Below are 24,206 nucleotides of genomic sequence, written 5' to 3' on the forward strand. Positions count from 1 at the left end.
TCTATAGGTAGGTATTTATGACACCATAGATATACAAATGATGAAGTCACAAAAAAACCAGAATATAAAAACGTTCTCTTTGAAATGCCCTTATTTCGCATGCATCATAAAAACGTGGTTGGAAGGTATAGCTGTAATTTTATCAGTATTTATTTAATTTAGCAGCCGTTGATAACAAAATATTGAAAGATAATGATTACCATATTATTGGCTTATTTGTAAATTAACATATTTGTAGCGAGTGGGTTTGGTTAATTAATTTTATCTTTACGGCTTTGATTTATTACTAAAGAACATTGTAAAATCTTTAAAAGTGGGCTGAGGAAGGACTTCTCCGCCTGGACCCTCCTTGGTACAGTGGTTGACGCGTGAGCGTAGAACCGAGAGGTCCTGGGTTCGATTCCTGGCGGAGACAAAGAAAAAAAAATGTCTCGGTATGGCAGGACACAAAAGTCTGATCACCTACTTGTCTCTAAAGAAAATCGATCAGTGAAACAGATGTATACATAATACATCTACCCCTTACCCCACTTGGGGACATGGGACTTCACTTTGAGGAAGGACTGCTCATACACAGCATAGTACAATACACAGTATGGGCAGATGTTTAGAGTATTTTTTTTAACCGTTTACAATATTGTTTTTAATATAGATCGTACATTTCATTTTATTTTTTTATTATCTCAATATTAAATTCGTTAACTACTCTATAAAAAAAAAACAATATCAATAAGTATATAATTGTGCAGTCTTTATATCGAGTTGTTGCCAGTTACAAATTCTTACGTGAAAGAAGGCCACGGGCGTTAGTTAGTTTATTTTACTCTAGCATTATAAATAAAATATTCAACAGTTGCAATAAATAAACTTCTGACAATTCCTTCACCAGTAGATACATCATGGCTGAGTAGACAATAATACATGTATATTTATCAACACAGGCAGAGCCACGTTGTGAGGCTTGTATTATCGAGAAAATAATACAGAACCCTCAGACTATAATCAACTGAAATTCCACTGTTTTTGTATCAATGGCTCAAATTACAATCAGTATCGCAGAATATCGGTTCATAAAAACAGTTATGATTCTCAATTTAGTTCGAAAACTTTTTATTAATATTTAATGAAGCCGCAATGGGACTATCTGAATATAAATTTCAAATTAATTTGCTCGTAATCTCGTAACCGAAGATTTTAGTGTTGAAAAAATTGTTTTTGTTGAATTTACCGATTTTTTACGTAACGATGAGTTTTTTGGTAATATTGACCATATTGGGTATTATATTAAATACTCCATTGTTGAAATCTCTTTCAATATTGGATTAAAAGACAATAATTGGAGATCGTGTTTTTGGTTGGCGAAATTGTTTGTTTATTACTGTATTTGTATAAGTAAATTTTTATATCAAACTAGCGGTCCGCCCCGGCTTCACCCGTGGTACATGTTTACGTTTTCTCTACATAAGAACCATCCTCGTACTTCAAGGAATATAATAAAAAAAGAATTATCGAAATCGGTTCAGCCGTTCTCGAGTTATGCGCTTACCAACACATTTTGCGATTCATTTTTATATATAAAGATAACACTGTACTATATATATATTTTAATACTATATATTTTTATCAAATATTTTTGAAGTTATATAATAGTAGAGCAAAACTAAATAATTATTTGTACGATTTGTTTCAGATAAAATTTAAACTGGCTTGAATCCTTATCAAAATACGTCAAATGACAGAAACTTGGGCGCAAAATAGGTTACATATGTTTTTTATTTCAACAATTTCTGTACTGTCTATACTAATATTATAAAGCTGAAGAGTTTGTTTGTTTGAACGCGCTAATCTCGGGAACTACTGGTCCGATTTGAAAAATTCTTTCGTGTTAGATAGCCCGTTTACCGAGGAAGTCTATAGCCTTCCTCGATAAATTGGCCTGGATAGCCATCATCATCAAGCTATCTATCTAAGGCTATCATCAAGCTAAGACCAACAGGAGCGGAACAATGCGGGTGAAACCGCGGAGCACAGCTAGTATCTTAAATACATATTAATTTACATAGAAGCAACAGGATCTTAAACCACATGCCAAAATCAGAACAACACACGTATCAAATGAAGTCCTTTGAAGGCATAACAATAGCATGTATGAATAGACTCAATAGTATAGAATTATATTATTTGTGCTTACTATTATAGTTTAAGCCATTGATGTGGTGATTAGCGAATTAGTAACAAAAGACGATACAAATGTAATATAATAGGTTAAGACGTTATTGTTAAAGAGAGAAGTACTTGTAAAACGTTTGTGAGCATATTTATGTATCGTGTATTTGTATGTGTCAAAATTTGTTGGCTTAACTTGTCCAAAAGTTACGGAGTATTTAAAACACGGCACAAGTTGCACAATTTTATGATATTTAACATTTGAAACATTTCATTACAATCATTTGAATTGTTTTAACGATATGATATTATCTGACGCCACAAAGCTTACGACTCCTTCTTTTGTCAAATGCATTGATGTTTTTTTTTTAATTGATTATTGAAAACTTTTTTTCGTCGTCCTATAACGGCCTTTATTCATAAAAACACGTGTAAAACCAAAAACATCACTACCACGCTAATTTGTCTTGGAAATGAGATAAGAGACAAAAGGTCTCTTTTATAGGAGCTTTAACACAGTATTATTTAATTAATATACTCCGAATTCTAAGTTATCTCTATATTTCATTAGCTTTTCCTGGAAACTTTGAAACGCTTCATGAATCATCTAGATAATATAACATTTCCAAAAACGACAGAAGTTCGCAATTCTTAGGACATGTCCTTTTTCGAGAGTAATTCAAACATTAATTTAAACAAAAGAATGTGTTGTCTAAAAGAAAAAAGCTATAGCGATGAAACTGTTCTCATGGTTCTCATTCATTGATCACAGATCAAGCCAGTTTAAAAGTTATATAATGATGTTTCTATCTCGACTTTATGCAATACACATTTAATCCTTATTACTTTCGGTCTCCTCTTTAAATATAGCCATTTCTTTGCATTATATATATCGTATGATATTGATTATGTATATTGCTATACATAATCATTTCTTTACTTTTATAGAAGAATTATAAATTATAATTTTTAACATTGATAATTTATTGTTACAGGTACTCAAAGCTTCATCGTGTTAAGTTCATGACGAGTTAATACTTACACAGTTCCTTTCCCAGCACCCACGTCTCCGGCTTCGAGTTGACTTCCACGAGCACGGTGGGCGTGCATACCAGCAGCACCATCAGATCCGCAATGCTCAAGTTCACCAGGAATATGTTCGTCGAGTTCCTCATATCCTTCGTCTTCAGTATCACTATCGGCACCATCACGTTACCGATCACGCCCAAACACATGATCACTATGCAAAACGTCATCGACGTCGCCTTTATGTAATATGGTATTTCGGCGTACTCAGTAAAATTGACGGCCATGAACGAATTATTCGATGCGTTCGACTCGTAATCGATTCGATCGAATATATTCGATTCGCGACTCGCGTTCTGCGTTTCATGTTTGTATGTGTGTATCTGTGTCTCGTACGGCTGGCTATTTGTCGTTGTGTGAGTGAAATTGGCGATTGAAATCATGTGCGGGCGCGCATTTCACATTTTTGGGCTTATTCCTCTCCTCCGTACCGCTTTTCTGGAACAATGGTGTTGAATTAATGATTGCGAGTGGGGTTTTTGACAAATTTTAGTTTACATACAAAGGGGTTTTTTATCGGAGTGTCTTTAAAGCATGTCAATTTTATCTCTTGCTGATCGTGAGACATTTTAATGGAGACGTTTCTATAGCCATTATTATTTAGAGTAACAAATGTGCGACAACTGCCTTATGATGTAATCACTTTCGATTGTAAAGTCAATGGGCAGTGTAACAGAGGCTTTGCAATTTTTTGTATGTATAGAAGCGGAGATGACGCGTATTGGATGATGATAGACACTACATAATGTTATATAAATAATACAGGTATTGTACATAAAAATTCGGGCTTGATAACGATATTCATAGATTTCCCAAAAACTTTGAGCCACTTATCAAATTCAAAAACTGAAATGTTAAAAAAATCATACACATACACCTAGAAGAACGCTCGTTAGAATATTTGTTGTGCTTTAGCACAGCATATTTGCCAACAATTATTGTCACACACATAGCTTATAACTTGAACTAACAAAGAATGATTTTATCCCAATTCAAAGAAGAAAGAAAAGAGTGTCCAAATCAAAAGAGTATAATAAAACAGATACTTTACATCAAAATCGAATCAAAAAACAAGTCGAATTCAAACCACAAATCCTAGTAATCAGAACAATAAGTTTTTGCGTCACCAAGCCAAAACTCCCATAAATTGATCCTTGATCACAAGAAATACGTCTGGAAGCATTTTCTTAGTGATTTGTGACCGATATTTCCCATTAAATTGTTACTAAGTAATTCGCTCTATAAATCAAATTTTGAAGTTTTTCTCAGCACTCATAAATATAATCTATGTTATCTTTTTTCAGGTGTTATTTAGAAGATATTGCAACCAGTTTTTCTCGGGATGAATAAGGTCAACTATTGGATCGTTCTGTTAAAATCGCTTCATCACAGATACAAAAATATCAATTTACTATGATATAACAGCTCGGATACGGTTTGACCGATATTTATTAGATTTTTGTGTACATATTCGATTATCCTCCTATCTTAATATCTTAATACTATTATAAAGGCTAAAGTTTGTAAAGTTTGTATGGATGTTTGTTACTCTTTCACGTAAAAACTACTGAACCGATTACAATGAAATTTAGCACACATATAGAGGGTAACTTGGATTAACACATAGGATAGGTTTTATCCCGGAAATCCCACGGGAACGGGAACTATGCGGGTTTTCCTTTGAAAACGCGGGCGAAGCCGCGGGCGGAAATCTAGTTTTTATAATAAGTCGTAACTCCTGACTTTTTTAAATTATAATATTAGTGTATACTAAACATAAAAAGCAATAATTGCTTTTCGTTTGTCGTTTGTCGACCGAAAACAGTTTCACAATTATTTTGTTCACCGGGTCATCCAGTAATTATATTAGTTTTAGCGTCTACATTATTTCGTGAGCTTTTTCTTGTAATGGAGCTAGCGGGGTGCCCACTTGGGTCAGAATCTGGATGGGGAACGGTTTCTTAGTTTCATTGGAACCATGGGGTGTTTTATAAATATATAGTGATAGATCCTTTGTGAGGGAATTTGGGATTGAGCAAAGGTTTATCCTGTGTATGTATGTGTATTTATTTATGCTTTGTATGTTGAATATAATTCAAGATATACATAATGTAAAATTCCCTAACTCTGTAACTAATGTATTATGTAGGTAATAGTTGTTACAATAATATATTTTATTAAATAATAAATATAAAACTATATGTTTGTGTTTCATTGAATATACCTCCACCTTCACCTTTAAAATATCAATACATATACAATATACATACCTACTCTTATTGACTATAATTCATATATAATTATTTTTATTTAGATTCGAAACAATGTGGTATAAATCTCAACAAAGTGGAGATATGTCTATTAATATAAATACAAAAGTTACTCTGCCTGTTTTCACGCTTAAAGTACGCTAGTGTTCATTATTATGGTTATATTATACTATTCCTAAGCCACTGAACCGATTTATAGTAAGAACGGACTCAGTTTTACAACTGCATTCATGAAATAAAAGTTGATAGGTGTGGATGAAAAGCCGCAGAATACCCATACATATATCTAATCATTATCAATACTTATGTATTTATATCCCGCATGATTCTCGTTTCTGTGGGATTTCCGGGATAAAACCTATCCTATGTGTTAATCCAAGTTACCCTCTATATGTGTGCAAAATTTCATTGTTATCGGTTAAATAGTATTTGCGTGAAAGAGTAACAAACATACACACATACATCCATCCTCATAAACTTTCGTATTTATGATATTGGAACTTAAACTCATTGTCCACCAACTAACTATTCCCTTTCAAATTTCTGTCCCTTGTCCCATAGGATTCAACACAGAACTTCATCTAAAAGGAAAACTTATTTAAATCGACTGAACCTTTCCAAGAATCATTAAAGTGTTTATTTTAAACGGAAATGTTTATACTTGAGGAGAGTTTAAACTGCATCAAACATAATTAAAGTTAGGTGTTCATCATCTCACAAGCATTTTTAAGGGTTTCACTAAACAAAGCTCTTTTCAGCCTAAGTTTTCAGCCCACTTCTAAAAACAATTAAGGTTGTCAATTCGACTATATTTTATTGTTTACAACCGACTTCAAAAAGGAGGTTCTAATTCATCTTTTTTGTGTTTGCTACCTCATAACTTTCGACTGAGCGAACGGATTTTGATGGTTCTTATTTTATTGGAAAGCTCGTCCTTCCCGTGTGATCTCATATTAATTTTGTCAATTTAAGGCAATGTAGTTTCATGTTAAAAATAATAATTTACTTAGCATTAGTAGTCTCCGAAGTTTATCGTTTACATACAGAAAAGACAAAACAAACAAATGTAAAATCTTACTCCCGTCCCTTAAGAGGGCCACATTAGTCTTGTAATAAAAATAAAAATTCGTAGCCAAGAGCAACGTTTTAATAAATTCTATATTCGACTGTGTATAATAATGAATTGCTGAGTCAACGTTATTTTTACGGCCGCTCATAAACGCTGCTATCAAAACCTATTCTTATCATCGAGATGAAGTTGCTAGGGTTTGTATGCACGAGCGTTTTTATCGAAGTTATTTTAGTTTTATCGAAATAAGTAATAGGTTGTGGTAGATATCAGAATGTGTAAAAATGTACATAAAACTGCATGCAAGTTAAAACTCTTAACTCAGGGCAATTTTGTTTCTTCTGCTATATAACGTTCCAAAGCTAAGGTTAAACTCCTAGTTTAGTAGTATGTAGTAGGTTTATATTAAGAGTGTGTTTTCACATGTAATAGACTTATGTAAGGAACTTGATTTTATCCCATTTTTCGTCACAAATAAGGCCAATGTAAATGTAGGTAGATTATAATTTCGAAAAAAGTTTTAATTTGCAGATAAATCGTAATTAATATGATTTTTTCATGAAAAGAGAAGATGGAACTGGATGCATACATTTTTATTCCATAGTAATATACACACTTACAGACAGTTTATAATATTAAGTAATTAACAACAATAACGCATAACATTATAATATTTCCTGAACCGTTCGTGCATAAACAGCCTAAATGATTCAAGTATGCACTTCACTAGATTACTAGCTGTTATTTATTGTTACATTCTTTTGTATAATTATGTTCAGTACCTAGTCTAGCACCTGATATATATTGCTATTTGCTACTTTATGTATTCAGATTATTTTTTATTATCCGACTGTGCGAAAAAGGGTTATGTCCTTCTAAATTACTACATAGTATAAAACAAAGTCGCTTTCTCTGTCTATATTATGTATGTTTTAGTCTTTAAAACTACGTTGATGCGGTTTTTTTAATAGATAGAGTGGTTCTCGGGGAAGGTTTTAGTATATCATTTAATAGGTTTTAGACAAAGCAGGCGAAGCCGCGGGCAGAAAGCTAGTGTGATATAATTTCGCGGGGACAATTTGTAAGTTCTACAAAGGCTATAAAGACTTAGAGGCGAGTACGGAGTAACATAATCTTATAACAATATTTTGTTGTGGAATATGAGCGTAAAATTATATTTAATCTTCTATTAAATTTATCGTTTATTTAAAAATGTATAGCTATAATAGAAGTGGTTTATAAGGTAATTAATTAAAATCTCAAGCTTTTCACGCAGTCAGGTTTTTCTCTTTAATAAATCCTTGTTACATTTTGCGTCCAGATCATCTTCCCGGCTTATCTCGACAACACCTGCGACAAGCAATTGGAAACTAGTGTATTTAAATTAAATATAGGTTTTAGTTTTATAGAAAAAAACTTTAACAAAAACTTATAACAGAGCGTAACAGCTTGGTAACAGCACGTAAAAAAGAGTATTTTTTTTGCTATGTCATTTTGAACACATCTGTGACATTTTGAACTATTCAGAACATTGTAAAATCAAATCTGAGCTATCCTGAAGAAACCATGAAATTTCATACACAAATTCATTCCCAAGTTACAGACAGACAAATAAAATAAAAGCACTCCCATAAACTAGACATGATCATTAAAATAACAATCCGAACTAGAGGGAATAATTCAGCCAATCGGAGTGGGTTTTTATTGGCCACAAACCCAAATCTTTTGGCTTCATAGCGCCTCATTAATTTTTGGGCTCATTTTTCCAAATGGCCATCTAACATGAACGTGATTAACACGATTGACGTTAAGTGGTCGGAATTTGGGGTTATTTAATGGTTTAGCATTATATATTACTAGCTTTCCCGCGGCTTCGCTTGCGTTTGCAAAGAAAAACCCGCATAGTGACCGTTCCCGTGGGATTTCCGGGATAAAACCTATCCTATGTGTTATATGTGCGCTAAATTTCATTGTAATCGGTTCAGTAGTATTTGCGTGAAAGATTAACAAACACACACGTATGTGTATTCATCCTCACAAACTTTCGATACCGTGCAGTTTCCTTAATATGTAGAGTCTTAGATAGTCTACATTGTAGGCTATCTAACACAAAAGAATGATTCAATTCGAAACAGTGTTCCTGCTATGAATGCGTTCATACAGATAAACAAACAAACTTTTCCGTTTTATCTTAATCTTTATCTTAATCTTAATATTTAATATACTATTATAAAGGCGAAAGTTTGTTTGGATGTATGGATGTATGGATGTTTGTTACTCTTTCACGTAAAAACTACTGAACCGATTACAATGAAATTTAGCACACATATAGAGGGTAACTTGGATTAACACATAGGATAGGTTTTATCCCGGAAATCCCACGGGAACGGGAACTATGCGGGTTTTCCTTTGAAAACGCGGGCGAAGCCGCGGGCGGAAATCTAGTTATATATAAGTGTAGATTTATTTTATTGATTATTACATTAACGTATTTTCTCAAAATAGTTTTCAGACAGAGTTTGTAAAAGGCAGCAATTTCCACCTAAGATTACTGAGAACTATTTCGATAAATGAAAAACCGTTTCAAAATCCATTTCGTTTGAACTAGGAGAGTCGAAAAGAAACAGACAGATATGAAGGAAAATGTAGAAAGCGAATGAAAATAAATAATACTAATAACGATATTAAAATACATAATACGACCTCCTATCAGAATTTTGAAGTGAAGAAAGATTTGATTTTATTATTGTTTGCTACACAAAAACTATTTGACTTATTTTAACGATTCTCTTACCTAAGATAGGCTATATTTTACATACTTTATTGATCCCGGGTAACCTGGGAAAAGAGACAAACGGCTACATAATAAAGAACATTGAACTCATAGATCTAAAACCAAACTAAACACGTGGCAACTTACAAAATAATTTTGTCACGTATTTTTGCGAAAGAGGCGCGAAGTCAAGAATTGTGTTATAACTTTCGTGATGCTGTTGCCATCTTATTTTTATATTTCCTTGTAAATGTGGATTATATTTAGATAAAAGGATATTGATTTGGTAGAAATTGATGGATTTTCAAATTGTTTCTTTGTTGAAGATGTTTTCATTAAACAGACATCCCCAAGTCTGTTACATATAATATTATATGCCATGAAAATAAATTGAAACAATTTCAGATCACAAGTCATGAACAGGTATAAAGTGACTTCTAATATTTTTTTATCTTAAAAAAATGTTATTTTCTCCTCGTACTTTTAAGATTGGTTTATTTCTTGAAATAAATATCCTTTCTCTACTATATTAATACAAACTATGCACTAAAGGTAATTCTTATATTTTCTTATAAAAACCTCGACCTAAGCAATAACATAGTTACGCACTTAGCAGAAGTGTGGCCACAATCGATATAACTTCATTGCCTACATTATGTGATTGTAGTGAAATTGCTTTGATTTTCAATTTGTTTTTTATTTACCTATGTGTATTGTTTAATGATGAAGAAGGGTGTCTTACAGGTAAATGTGTGTTTTAAAAAATATGATTGGTTTATATCAATAAAATAAAGATACCATACTCATGAGTATTTGTAATTATAGCTTTTATGGATAAACAAGCTTCAGTAAGCTATTAAATTGTGAACTTTATCTCTTTAAATCAATCTGCTGTTAAAATATAAATTTAGGGCCGATCTTTCAATGCTTGGATGAAACTTATCCGTCCAATAAAGTATTACACGATAATATTAAAATGTCACTTAAACTGTCAAATACGGGCAATTAGAATACGTTATTAAAATGGTAGTTTTATGAATTATTCAACGAATAAGTTTTATCCAAGCATTGAAAAATCGGCCCTAAATAGTTTTAACACGGAGATAACAAACGAACAAAATAACTATCTCGTGTTTTTTGACGTTTAAAAACAGTAATAGTCGTTGTAATTCTTATTTAATACACAGTTAGAGGTACCAAAAAACAATGCAGTTAAAATTAAGTAAGGAGAAAATAGAACATAAATTGGTTTCAAAATGGTCACCACATACATGTGTTGTGGATGTTTCCGCAACACTGGTTTGTAGAGACTCGTGGTTAAAATAACAGAGTGTGCGCTATTATTCAATCTAGCCTTTGCCATGTCTACAAGTTTAACATACTACATAATTTGTCTCAATTTATTCATACATTTAACACTTTTTTATCTTAGTAATTTTTTTTACTATTTATTGATAGAGTCTGGCCAGCCAAAGCTGAACCCAGTAAAAGGAGGCAAATTTAAAAAATATGGACCTGGTAACATCGGCTTTAGTATTTATCTTATACACAAAATAAAACTGTAGTAGAAGTAGAAGACTGTCTGTTGACCGGGTTTCGTATAAAAACTACTGGATGAATTTCGATGAAACTCTTCTGCTATCCATTCCTTTGCAACAAAAATACTAAAATTTAATTTAAATATATTACGCACATGCGAAGTTGCGGGCACAATAATGAAATGAATAAGAAAGAATCAAGTCAACATGCAACCCATACTCCATTTAGTCAAACTTCGACAAACCATGTAAAGGTTTTCCATTAAGGAAGGGAGAGCAATAATTGCTCTGAAAAGCTTTTAGCTTAAGAGATTTATTTAGGCGCTGTTTGATTGATATCCCGCCAAAATATCATGGCTGCTGGAAGGGGTTCCTAATCGATTAACAAATACTTCGGAAAATAAATGTATTTTTATTGAAGCAATCACTTATTTTAATTGCTAGCGATTTTGCCTGCGTTATTTGTCTATATCGTCTTGACTAATAGTATAAAGCTTAAAAACGCGCTAATTTCAAGAAATACTGGACCAATTAAAAGATATATGTACATTTTAATATGTATAACGTAATATTCTGTATGTATTTCATTTTATATTGCTATTGGCTATATTTGTATATTAAACAAAGCAGGGGCCGATATTAGTCGTTCATCATTATCATAATAGAATTAATCATTTTACTTAAAAATACATGTTTAATCATTAAGGGCCGATTTTTCAACGCTTGGAAAAAACTTATCCGTCCAATAAAGTACTACACGATAATATTAAAATGTCACGTACACTGTCAAATACGGGCAATTAGAATACGTTTTTAAAATGGTAGTTTTATACATTATTCGACGAATAAGTTTTAACCAAAGATTGAAAAATCAGCCCTAAGTATTACATCCAGTAAAACTCTCACAATAAATACAAATCTTATCTAACAACACCACTTACGCTAAAATCCATCAAGCGATTTACCATAAAGAGCGTGCCAAAAACATACATTAACCTTCTTCTAGCGAAGTCGGTTAAGACAGTCATCGTCTATTAATTATTTCATGTGTAACTCACGACAGACTATTTTTGAATTAAATGTACTTACATACTTCTTATTTTACATTGCGCAGGTGGGTTATTTCTGCTTTGCACTTTGTTAAATATTTAATGAATGAATATTTATTTACTAATATTACTCATTCAAAGGAAAGTTTTAGTGTTTGTTTTGTCGTTGAAAGCTAGATCTTTAGCAATTATAGGATTATTTATTTCGGGCTAACTATGGCGAAGCCGCGGCAACCAGCTAGTCACTTTTTACACAGCCTTCAAAGATTAGTAATATAATATTATTTTTCGTAAACTGAGCTACCTATAGGTACCTATGTATAAAATAGTAGTTAAGTAGTTAATACTAGTTGTGCTACGCGGTTTTACCCGCAGTACTCCGCTCCTGTTAATCTTAGCGAGATGATATTATATTACCTATAGCCTTCTTCTATAAATGGGCTATATAACACTGAAAGAATTTTTCAAACCGGACAAGTAGTTCCCGAGATTAGCGCGTTCAAACATACAGCAAGTTTTATTTCGTCAGATGTACTTCAAACCGTTTCTCTTCTCTATAATTCACTCAAAAATCGCGAGCAGAAAGCTATTTATACATCTTCAAACCTCATTTACTCCAAATGATAGATATAATTAAAAATCGTAAAACATCGCGCCAAATCGGCCATTCAGACACACTTGACAAGTTCAGTTGAAAGTAATTTATTTAACGTCTACAAAATTAACAGGCCCCTGATGTGACAGAAACATGGTAAATACTAAAATATTAGGACAGCCTATTTATACAACTAAACGCATATAAATAAAGTAAAAGTAACACATACAAATTTCGTGTTACATCTATACTATCTATACTTAATATGTATTATAAAGCTGAAGCGTTTGTTTGTTTGTTTGAACTCACTAATCTGAGGAACTACTCGATTTGAATAATTCTTTCGGAGTGAGATAGCCCATTTATCGAGGAAGGCTATAGGCTATATGTATATATATTATATCATCACGCTAAGACCAACAGGAGCGGTTAAATCTTTGTCACACAATTCGAAACGACACCTCATAAGTGAAAACTCAAAATCCATCCAGAGCTTAGGGCTATACAGCGTGCCAAAGAAATATACATAGAAACATACACTCGAAAATCATAACCCTCCTAAGAAAGAGTCTCTTTTTACTCGACTGTGATCTTTCACAGTAAAAAAGTTAAAAGAAAAACGTAAAAAAACGATGATTTAAAGAAACTTATAAGCTTGCGAATTAATTTATGAAAAAGCAAGTTGTTGTCACGTATTATGTTGCTAAATATCTAAATATCACAAAATGTCAAAACAACATTAGAATATGGCGTAGCTGTACGCAGGGTGTGTCATTTTGACAGACCAGTATAAATGGATTGATGTCAAATAGTCAAATATATGCGAATAGTTGTTTTGAATAATCGGTATATGATTTTTTTATTGGCAACTCCTCCTTTCTTATATAAATGTCACTCTTTATAATATGAGCTATCTGCCAGTGAGAGTTGCGTCGAAATTGGTCTAACTGTTAAGAAGAAAAGGAACAACCGATATTGCTTATATTAATTTTGTAATTAAAGTTTATTGTTAATAATAGTAATCTTTCATGTTTTATAATAATAATTAGATGCAAATTTTATTTGAAAATTACCTATTTGTCCATGTATGGTATTTCTTATTATATCATACCTACGTAGTACGATAGAATATAAAAATCAAACAAAATATTTTATTGATATTGTTTTGAAGAATATTTTATTTTTCCCATCTGTTTTGGTAATGAGGTCGTTATTAATAATAATAATAAATACACTTTATTCAGCACCAAGTAAATACATGTAAAAAAGAAACAGACAATATGTTATAAAGCTAAAAAGGCGGCGGTTATTGTTTCTATTATCGTAACTAATTATTTTTACGCGCAAAATGTTTTCAATATTTTATCATTTCAAACGTAATGAAGCTAACATTAGAAATATAAACCTTACAAAACTAATTGCGATAAACAACTTTATAATGAAATTCGCAAGACCGCAAATCTAAAAATATCATTCAGACCTACATAACCCTTGGCAACGGGCAGAAAATTAATAAAATCTTAGCGTCTTCGTTTTATACAAGAACTTGTCTACTGCGAGCCAAATATCACAACATGATTAAAAATTAAAATTCGCTGTACAAAATAATTCGGTCAATTTGCGAAGTACATTGACATTTATAAAAATAGACAGAGTCCATTAGGTATGTTATTACAGTGTAGTAAGTACGAGCAGTTAACATCTCTGTAACAATTAAAATTTGAGAGTCGTAACTAATACAAAATACAGTCGTGGATAGAAGCGTTTTTCCTCTATGCAGTTGATTGCAAAGTTAAATCTTTACTAATATTATAAAGCCGAAGAGTTTGTTTGTTTGTTTGAACGCGCTAATCTCGGGAACTACTAGTCCGATTTGAAAAATTCTTTCGGTGTTAGATAGCCCATTTATCGAGGAAGGCTATAGGCTATAAATGATCACCCTGAGATCAACAGGAGCGGAGCAATGCGGGTGAAACCGCGGAGCACAGCTAATGCGTGATACACTCTCTTTATTGCTCTTACGTATCTACGATTTTATTCTATTTTTATTTTTGCCTTGATAATGGCAAGTTAACTCATTACGTTGGCTGCGTGGGTAGATAAATGTCGTCAAAGTTTTTGATAAAAAACAACAATTTTATTACAATGTTTTTCTTTACGATTCAGATCACTGCTCCAATTGAGAATAATTGACAATTTAATATATTGCTCAGTTTAATCGGAAGATTTAACCACTGAGCCTCCACTTCGTTACGTCATACTTTAAAATAATAAATGATTGCATGACACATCACACATGCTAACACAATATGACATAATAAATTGTAGTAATTTTACCACATTGAAACATTTCTCAATCCTTTATTTAATTGCATTTGAATGATGAATGAAAAATACTTTATTGCATTGAAAATACATATAACAAAGACAAGACTACAGGAACAGCAAAGGGCGGCCTTATCGCTAGGTAGCGATCTCTACCAGGCAACCCAACAATCAGAGGAAATATAACAATATAATGTGGGTGAGCAAAAATAAGGTAATACTAACACATTGATAAAATGTACAAGATAAACATATTATGCATTTGATGCATTACACTCTGATTATATTCAATTACAGTTCAACAACCGTTTTCATTCTGCAAAAACGTTATTTATTGTTTTAAGGACGATTATATTTAGCTTTAAACACCAGTGAGTCATTGTCTTATATCAGTACACCTCATTTTAAGAGTTGAGGAAGTTTGGTACATTAGACGTCTTAATTTTCAGTAGATTACATACTATGCAAATGAGTACTATCAGCAAAATCATGCAAATCAGACAATCTCGCTTCCGCTGAGAAATTATTAAAATATAATGCACGTTCTACGCGACTGTACTTTGGCAGGACTCCAAGCTTTTGATGTCGGTTAGTAATATAGACAAAACCTAGTGGCCATTTCGTGGAAATTCCCTTTGTACGATATATCTTGTTATTCGATTATTGTTTTAATAAATGCTTCTGCGCTACGTGTGTACAAATATGGTGACAGAAGATTTTTTGTGAGATAGCCGATATATTATTGGTCGACCTTTTTTGTGGAAAATGATTTTTCGTATAGAAATCGTGCTGATGAAAAACACAATTTTGATAATATGGTTTGGTCATATGGAAGTTCGTTGATGTAGTGATTGGTGCTTTAAGTAAAAATACTAAGAAAATCGTTAAAAAATACAATGCTGAATTGTTTCTGTTTAACTCTCTAAAATAGGTATTGCTTTTTTCTTGGTATACCTAGGTATCGATTGGAGTAAAATTATAATTTACAATCGTTGTTTACAAGTACAATAAAAGCATGAAATCATGTGCTTGTCTTTATAATTGGAACAACCCCGTTTCTCAGGGAGCTGTCGATCTTATCAAACTATGAGAGCGATATAATATGGGATGCATTTGCGTTGGCGCATACTTGTACATCATAATATTTCCTACGCAGGTGTACTCTATCAAGAATAGCAACTCTGACTTCAATTTTATCAAGATAACTATTATTACTATATTGTTAGTAGTTATTGGTTTTAATTAATGCTTCTAAACATAACATGTCATCGATATTAATAAGGAACAGTTTTGGTGACAAAACATATCCCGGAGGGACACCACAACAAAAATACATCGTCTAGAAACTAAATAACATAAATGCGTTTCAAAAGCTTCAATTTAATTAACCTAAATGAAATAAGTATACTTAAATTATATCTATTTTATCTAATTAATTACTCTCAATACTGATCAAACAAAAGACATCGTCTCAGTGCCTTCATCAAGTATTTATATCCAATATCATTTCATTCGCTTGAAAATTAACAATACAGGTTGAAAATACTAAACCTTATTCCCCTTGTTTTTCTATGCAAATAGACCTCCTACGCGATCTTTTATCCCAGTCAACTTTAATTATAGACCGTCGTTAAAAGAATAAAAAATGCCCTAAATAAGGGAAGAGTATTGATAATTTATTGTAATTAACGCACAACATTGCTGTAATAATATCTGTTTATTATATCTATAAATGCAAAAATTGCTCTACATTTCTGTCTATTTTATTTATTACTAGCTTACCGCCCGCGGCTTCGCCCGCTTTGTCTAAAACCCAATAAATTACGTAATAAATTATTATACTAAAACCTTCCTCTTGAATCACTCTATCTATTAAAAAACGCATCCAAATCCGTTGCGTAGTTTTAAAGATTTAAGCATACAAAGGGACAAAGGGACAGAGAAAGCGACTTTGTTTTATACTATGTAGTGAAAATATGCATTTAATTCACTCTAGGAATTGTAAGAACTTTTTAAGAGGATTTAGACTCCTTTACTTTTCAAAAATTATAAAGGCTTTTTAAATTTAATTATTAGCGTCTTTTTATTCATAAAACTGCAATAATTCAATAACAAGTTTAATTAATATTAATATTATCAGTCCAAAAGCTATAAATTTATGATGACCTTAGTTTTTGTATGAAAGATACAAAAACTACTGTAATGATTTGGCTTAAATTTGAAATGCAAATAGATGAACCAGCATAACTCAGCAAGAAAACCCGCGGATTGAACTTAGTACTTAACATTATTACCTGCCAATTTTTTTAACCGAAAAATTCCGACAAAGAACTTAGCAACATTCATTAAAGTAAAAATATTCCTTATAATTAGAATACAGAGAAAAAAGTGTAAAATGGGCCTAATTAGGCATCTCTTTTATACGTGCTCACACCAAATATAGATACAGAAGTGCCGAAATAATTCATAATTATAGTCCCAAAAACAAAAGAATTCAACCCATATTTAATTTAAGTTTAACCCGACTTCGAACAAAAAAATTTTAAGTGTGTATTGGCCTGCATTAAATTATGGGTTCCGTAGTTTACAATTTGTCTTAAAAATAATTATAAATATGTATAAATATTTTAACACAGTATCCACGCACGCACGGGTGGAGAAGATATAAAAATCTATAAAATGTAAGACTACAGTCTACACTCTGTAGTCTGTAGCCTTTTAGTACTAGTGAAATATTTTTATAGGCCGTTCAGATATTTCAAATTTTCAAAAATTACATCACGCAATACAAACATTAATTGATGTTTTGTTTATTTATTTATATTTAACCAAATAACTACAGGCAGATTAAGAAAACTGTATCATTTCCGCCTAGCGAGTAAAAAAGACTATTAAGGAGAAGAAGAGAATATATGTATTCTAAAACTGAGTCTCGTGTGAAATCGCCTTACGCCTACTTAAATATAAACGTGAATTCAGTTAAATTCCTCTCCCTGCGGAACTCCAAAAGCGTGAGTTCTCCAAAATAAATCGGAAACTCAATTACGTGCTGTGATATCTTGAATGCAGCTTTGTACCGAGTTAGTGCATTTCCCAAATAACCTATTTTCTCCTAGATTTCACGGATTTCAAAGGGATTTTACGATTTTGTAAATTATAAGGTTGCGCGTTAAGAATTTTAATGTACAAAATTTTTGTAGCGATAAAATATGTTTATGGTTTATTTACTAAGCTATTATTGCTTATCGCCGTCGCTATATCGCCAATATCAAAACTCTCTGTATGATAAACACCATCATTCATCTTAATCTATCCATTTTATTAAAGTGAAACTTTTATTACATCGTCTCAAACTTTTTGGTCTGTGTAGCGCATGTCGCGTGACGGTCGGCTGCCGAGTAGGTATAAAGCAGTGTTCGAAACCGTTCGAACAGTTTCACTTTTACCGTGGTTTCATAAAACCACACAACATTTTTTTTAAGAATATAAAAATATTTTGAGTTGAACATTAACCAAACATATTACAACTAAGGAACTAAATCCTCTTTCGATACACAAACATTAACACAATCAATAAATCAGCATACACTTCACACAAACAAAGCGGTGTGAAAAGGCATTACTTTTAAAGCTAAGTGTTTAGATAAAGGTTATCCAACGGCACCTGCTTAGCATTCACAACGTAATACTATTCCAACTAAAAATAAACCTAGGTTAAAGGTCTTTGTCTTGTACCGATGCACTCTACTTATATATTATCTGTATTATGTTATCTGTGGTACTAGTATACAAACTATTGGCTGCAATGTGTTTAGCATTGTGTAAGACTTTTAACGGAATTAAAATGCGATTTATTTATTGTGCTATTACGATGTTAGGATCAAAAATGTGCTTAAACTTTTTTATAGCTATTTTTTTTGTAAGTAACACTTATGTCGCTGTAACTACGCCTGTTTGTTATTTTTTGTAAGTTTTAATAAGTATATAATACGATACAATATATACTTTGCTATAAATAACGCAAAAATTATATTTTACACACAATTTATACGACTATTTTCTATATTTATACGCACGCGTATATACCACTTGTTCGCGCGTCACCCGTTCCTCATAAAAATTCCCATAGCTTGTTTTCCACACATGTTAAATTAAACAAGAAATAAGAAAAATCGCTTCTTCTGTTACAAATAGAGTTTCTATAAATAGCCTGGATTTATATAAAGCCACGTACATATATTTAATAAGCTCGCCGACATTCCTTCTGATGTGAATAAATATTTATAGTCACGTTGTAAATAAATCATATATATTCAATGTTCGCTTCGCATAAGATATTCAAATTCCTATCGTTTGTGTGCAAAGTGACATTCCGAATAAAGATTTGTTTGAATTCCACCAAATTACGTGAATTTTTACTCGATCGTCTTTAAAGAATTTCTTGAAAGGATCTTTTGCTGTTTGTTGTGAAATTGAACGTTATTCTTTGTTCTTTGCATGTAATCGATGCTTAAATAATCTCAACATATGGAAAATTCTCGTGTCATAGTGTTAGTTAACATACTCCTCCTAAACGGCTAGGTCGAATCCCATGAAATTTTGTTTATCCATTGCCCACGATTTCGTCCGCGTGGTCATAAAATTATTAATCTAAATTTTAACGAAAATTATTGCTATCGTTTATCATTATTTTTATATAAGATGTAACCTATTTTATTATTTTCTAGTTCTATTTAAAATTAGCATTTGCATTTGGCATTTGTGATAAGAGAGAGCGCTAATAATAAAAATAAAAGGCTAGTTAGTGGGCGGAGGAATACTTTCAAACGGTACTCTATCGAAAGCATTTGATTTATGAGTTTTTAGCTTTGTTCTAGATGCTTTATGAAAATAGAAGCAGTCGTCTTCAAGACATTCAGTATCTCAGCCAATACTGTATCTAAATGGTTATTATTTTATTAATATTACTAGCTTCGGTCTATGTCGGTATTCGCGTAGATGGTTTATTTCTCCATTTTGAGTAACTCTAACAATGACATAATGACATCTTATAAAAAAAATGTAATCACATATTTGGGTTTGGTATCGATCCAGTAACTCCCTCTGCTATTTATTTTTCAATATTTTCAATGTAGGTACAGAATTGACCCTTCTACAGATTTATTATATTACTAGAGGTGCGTCCCGGCTTCGCCCGTGGTACATATTTCGCAATAAAAGTTAGCCTATGTTCTTTCTCAGGGTCTGAAGATTATCCGTGCCAAATTTCATCAAAATCGGTCCAGTAGTTTATGCGTGAAAACCATACATACAAACCTTTCCTCTTTATAATATTAGTATACCTAGATGTAAAAATAGATGTTAAGCATCGGTATCACTATCTAATATCTATACTTTTACTTTTTTTGACTTTTTATTTTCTCGACTTTGATGATAATAATTTACTAACTTTTTAGTAACGTTTTCATTTTATATGAAACTTTCTGTGCGATAGAGTTCTTAACACGCTTTTATTTACACCTATATCTTCTTATATATATATAAAATTCTCGTGTCACAATGTTAGTCTGCATACTCCTCCGAAACGGGTGGACCGATTCTCGTGAAATTTTCTGTGCATATCAGGTAAGTCTGAGAATCGGCCAACATCTATTTTTCATATGTACCACGGGCGAAGCCGGGGCGGACCGCTAGTGTTTGTATATAACAGACTACTTAAATTCAATGTTGAGTTTAATTCAAACTTTGTACACTTATCAAAGATCAATATAATAATTTCACTAGTATATCTTATTAAAGCATGTTTTCTAGTATTATATTTATAACTAGCTGCGCCCCGCGGTTTTACCACTCCTGTTGGTCTTAGCGTAATTATTTATAGCCTATAGCCTTCCTCGATAAATGGGCTATCTAACACCGAAAGAATTTTTCAAATCGGACAAGTAGTTCTTCTGTTCTGAGATTAGCGCGTTCAAACAAACAAACAAACTCTTCAGCTTTATTATATTCGTATAGATTATCACACTGAATAAAACGCGTAAGTATCTAACAATTGTCCTCAACACGAGACAATATGATCCATTATAAGGTAGTTCAAAGTTTACGATTCGACCGAACCAACCGAACCTAGCAATGCTCTATAAAGACGCAGTAAAAACAACCACTTGACAAGACTATCGCTTAATTTTATTGGTACAATGACAGTAGACTAGATAATAGATATAGACTTACTTGTTTTTGTAGGTTTACTGGAACTATCAAATAAACAGTAGTATGGACACTTTGAAAATATTTTTATATGATAGGCAGAGGTCTGTAAGCCACATTTTTATCTTCTCTTATATATAAAAATGAATCGCAAAATGTGTTGGTAAGCGCATAACTCGAGAACGGCTGAACCGATTTCGATAATTCTTTTTTTTTTATATTCCTTGAAGTACGAGGATGGTTTTTATGTAGAGAAAACGTAAATATGTACCACGAGCGAAGCCGGGCCGGACCGCTAGTACTAAAATAGTTTTTAATAATAACACCGTATATTTGAATGCTATAAAACTAAAATTAATCAACAGTGTTTAAATGCCTCTAAAAACATGATTAGTGATTACCAATGGATAAAAAAAAACAATCTCTGACTTAAAGTTTAAACTCACGTCACGGAGTAATTCGACGATTTTGGTATCTTTGATTCTTGCCAAACAAGTTTCACTTCTGACACGTGTGCTCGGCACACACGCTCTTTTTTGTCTATTTAAAGTGAAACTTTTATTACATCGTCTCAAACTTTTTGGTCTGTGTAGCGCATGTCGCGTGACGGTCGGCTGCCGAGTAGGTATACCTACTCGGCAGCCGACCGTCACGCGACATGCGCTACACAAAGCAGTGTTCGGAACCGTTCGAACAGTTTCACTTTTACCGTGGTTTCATAAAACCACACAATTTTTTTTTTTTTGTGTATAGTAAAATAAAAACCAAAAAAGCTGAATTCTCATACTTTGTCATTACATAATAACATTTTCTGCTATCTATATGAAAGGATTTCCATTTGCTTATTTGTATCTTATTTTGTAAATAAATAAGATACAGAACCTCGCATCTGATCGAATCTTCGACTGACAACAAAATTGGGAAGGTATCTGAATATTTCGTTTATTTCAATGTCTTTGCTGTATTCTTGTGACAATTGGACTAGTTTACGTTATCTATATCCGAAAATGAAGATAGCTTTGTGTTTGAAGACATTTTTTTTTATTTCGTCGAGCACTATTTGGTAGATTTTCCAAGATTTTCCGCCTTGGGATACCATATAAGTGCTTACTTTTTTACACTAATAAGTTTGAAGTAAGTACATTCTTTGTATAAAATATTGTATTTAAGTACTGTTTATTTTATTTTCGTAGTAGTTTTAGTACGCACCTACTGTTTATTTTTTTTTTTCATAAAAGTAGTTATTTTTTAGCCCTCTTTCGCAACGCGCAATAAGGAACTTCGTTCCAAATATTATTATTTTTCTCAACTTATATTTTTTTTAAACGTCTCATTTACAAACGCAAAATGACATTACCAAAGGAAACACTTGCAACACTTATCACGCAATTCGCCCGCCATTTTGATAATCTCGAACGAGTTTACACAACACGTGCTATCGAAAATCAACCCTATCTAATTGTGGTACGATTCAATTTCCCATACTGTGTTTGTGACTAATGCCCTTTTGGATTGACAGCTGATAATTCGAAAACCAACCTTATATATCAAGATATAAGATTCAATTTCACATACTGTGTATGTGACTTGTGTCGGTTTGGATTGGCAGCCGATAATTACGTCGATGAAAACTTAAGGAAATGCTAAGTGCACTGATAAGAGGTACATATTTTCAGCACATTTTCAGTTTGCGTCATTCTTGAATACTAAATATATGAAGCATTTTCTTGTTCGATTTGAGCATTGCCATGTAAAAATATGAATTTAAGTACGCGAAGATTTGATATTAGTTTTGTTTCTATATGGTAACAAGAATGTTCAAATTTTAAACGTATGTATTTTAGCAGTGGATTACTACACCCTTGGCTCACCCCCTACCCTTAAGGACTTTCAATATGACCATCTGGACATGTCAAGGAATAATGCAGCAATTTTCAAAACTACACGATTTATTACCCCTAATTTTACTTATTTTCTCGGATTATTATACAGCAAAAATCGTAACTTGAATAAATACTTGAATAATAAATTAGGTAAGTACATTTGAAAACATTTGATAGAAATTAATTGATTAATTTGAAACTATAAAATTACATCTTACTTTAAAAATAAATTAGCCTAAATACTTAGGTGTGGGTTGATTAAACGATCTAATGAAGCCTTAAATTTATACTGACCTTAAATTTGTAGTGCTCATTAAATAAAAGCCCACGGAAATTGTAGAAAGTTAGTTTTTTTTTATATGTTGATAATTAAAGTGTTTCTTTCATGCTCTATATTTGCAGGTATATGTATGATTCATCTGTTGATTTATTCATTTTAATAAATTGTACAAGATGCATATAAATATTTGCTTTATTGTAAGATTTATTGATGTACTAGCTTCCGCCCGCGGCTTCTCCCGCGTGGTGTTTTGATAAAAGGTAGCCTATGTTCTTTCTCAGGGTTTAAAGATTGTCTGTGCCAAATTTCATCAAAATCGGTTGAGAGGTAACAGCGGGAAAACGTAACAGACAGACAGACAGAGTTACTTTCGCATTTATAATATGTATTAGTAGGGATGTTCCAGACAAGGAGTAAATGCGAAAAATTTGACAGTAAAAAATGATATACAATACGTAGGTAGAGGAAAAACAAGCAACGAGGACCCTTTGACCTCTTGTAGTCATTGCAATGTATTAAAATTAATTTTTCTATACGTTTAACATTTTCCTCATTCTTTTTTTTCCAATTGTTTTCTGCTTGAAGCATACATTTATATGTATAATCAAATACCGTTAGCACATGTGGTTAAACTTATAAATATTCCCGTAAATAACAAAAGTAGGTTTAACTTTCAAATATTAAAGAACAGTAAAACAAAATAAAACAACAAATGCTCCCTGGTGAGAATGCAGGAAGGTTTTAACTTGTCCATTTTATATCTTTGCCATAGAATACAGAATAGTGCGTCCTTTTTAGAGATCCGTAAACGCGACAAAAAACGAAATAAATATGCTAGGATTTTGTTGTACTTTTATTTTTTAAGACTGTTGTACAATAAAGAGTAAATAAATAAATAAATAAATAAATTTTTATAATTTTCTCACGTAATTTATGGACACCCCCTAAATTGTCAATAATTGGCG

General features: G+C 32.1%; 1 protein-coding gene across 2 annotated transcripts in view; it reads right to left on the minus strand.

The window, feature by feature from the left end:
• Positions 1 to 24,206, minus strand: part of LOC149898084 (thyrotropin-releasing hormone receptor-like) — a 62,544-nt gene that overhangs the window by 28,487 nt on the left and 9,851 nt on the right. For both annotated transcript variants that reach the window (XM_090115392.1, XM_090115393.1), the window contains exon 2: positions 3,209 to 3,690. In XM_090115392.1, coding sequence (XP_089971518.1) covers positions 3,209 to 3,635 — 427 coding nt within the window. In that variant the 5' untranslated portion in view covers positions 3,636 to 3,690. The remainder of the gene's footprint in view (positions 1 to 3,208; positions 3,691 to 24,206) is intronic.

This window comes from Colias eurytheme, chromosome 23 (genome assembly GCF_061535395.1).
Source record: "Colias eurytheme isolate Ceu_HAF_F1 chromosome 23, ilColEury1 Martin Lab GWU primary, whole genome shotgun sequence".
In the NCBI taxonomy this organism is placed as follows: Eukaryota; Metazoa; Arthropoda; class Insecta; order Lepidoptera; family Pieridae; genus Colias; species Colias eurytheme.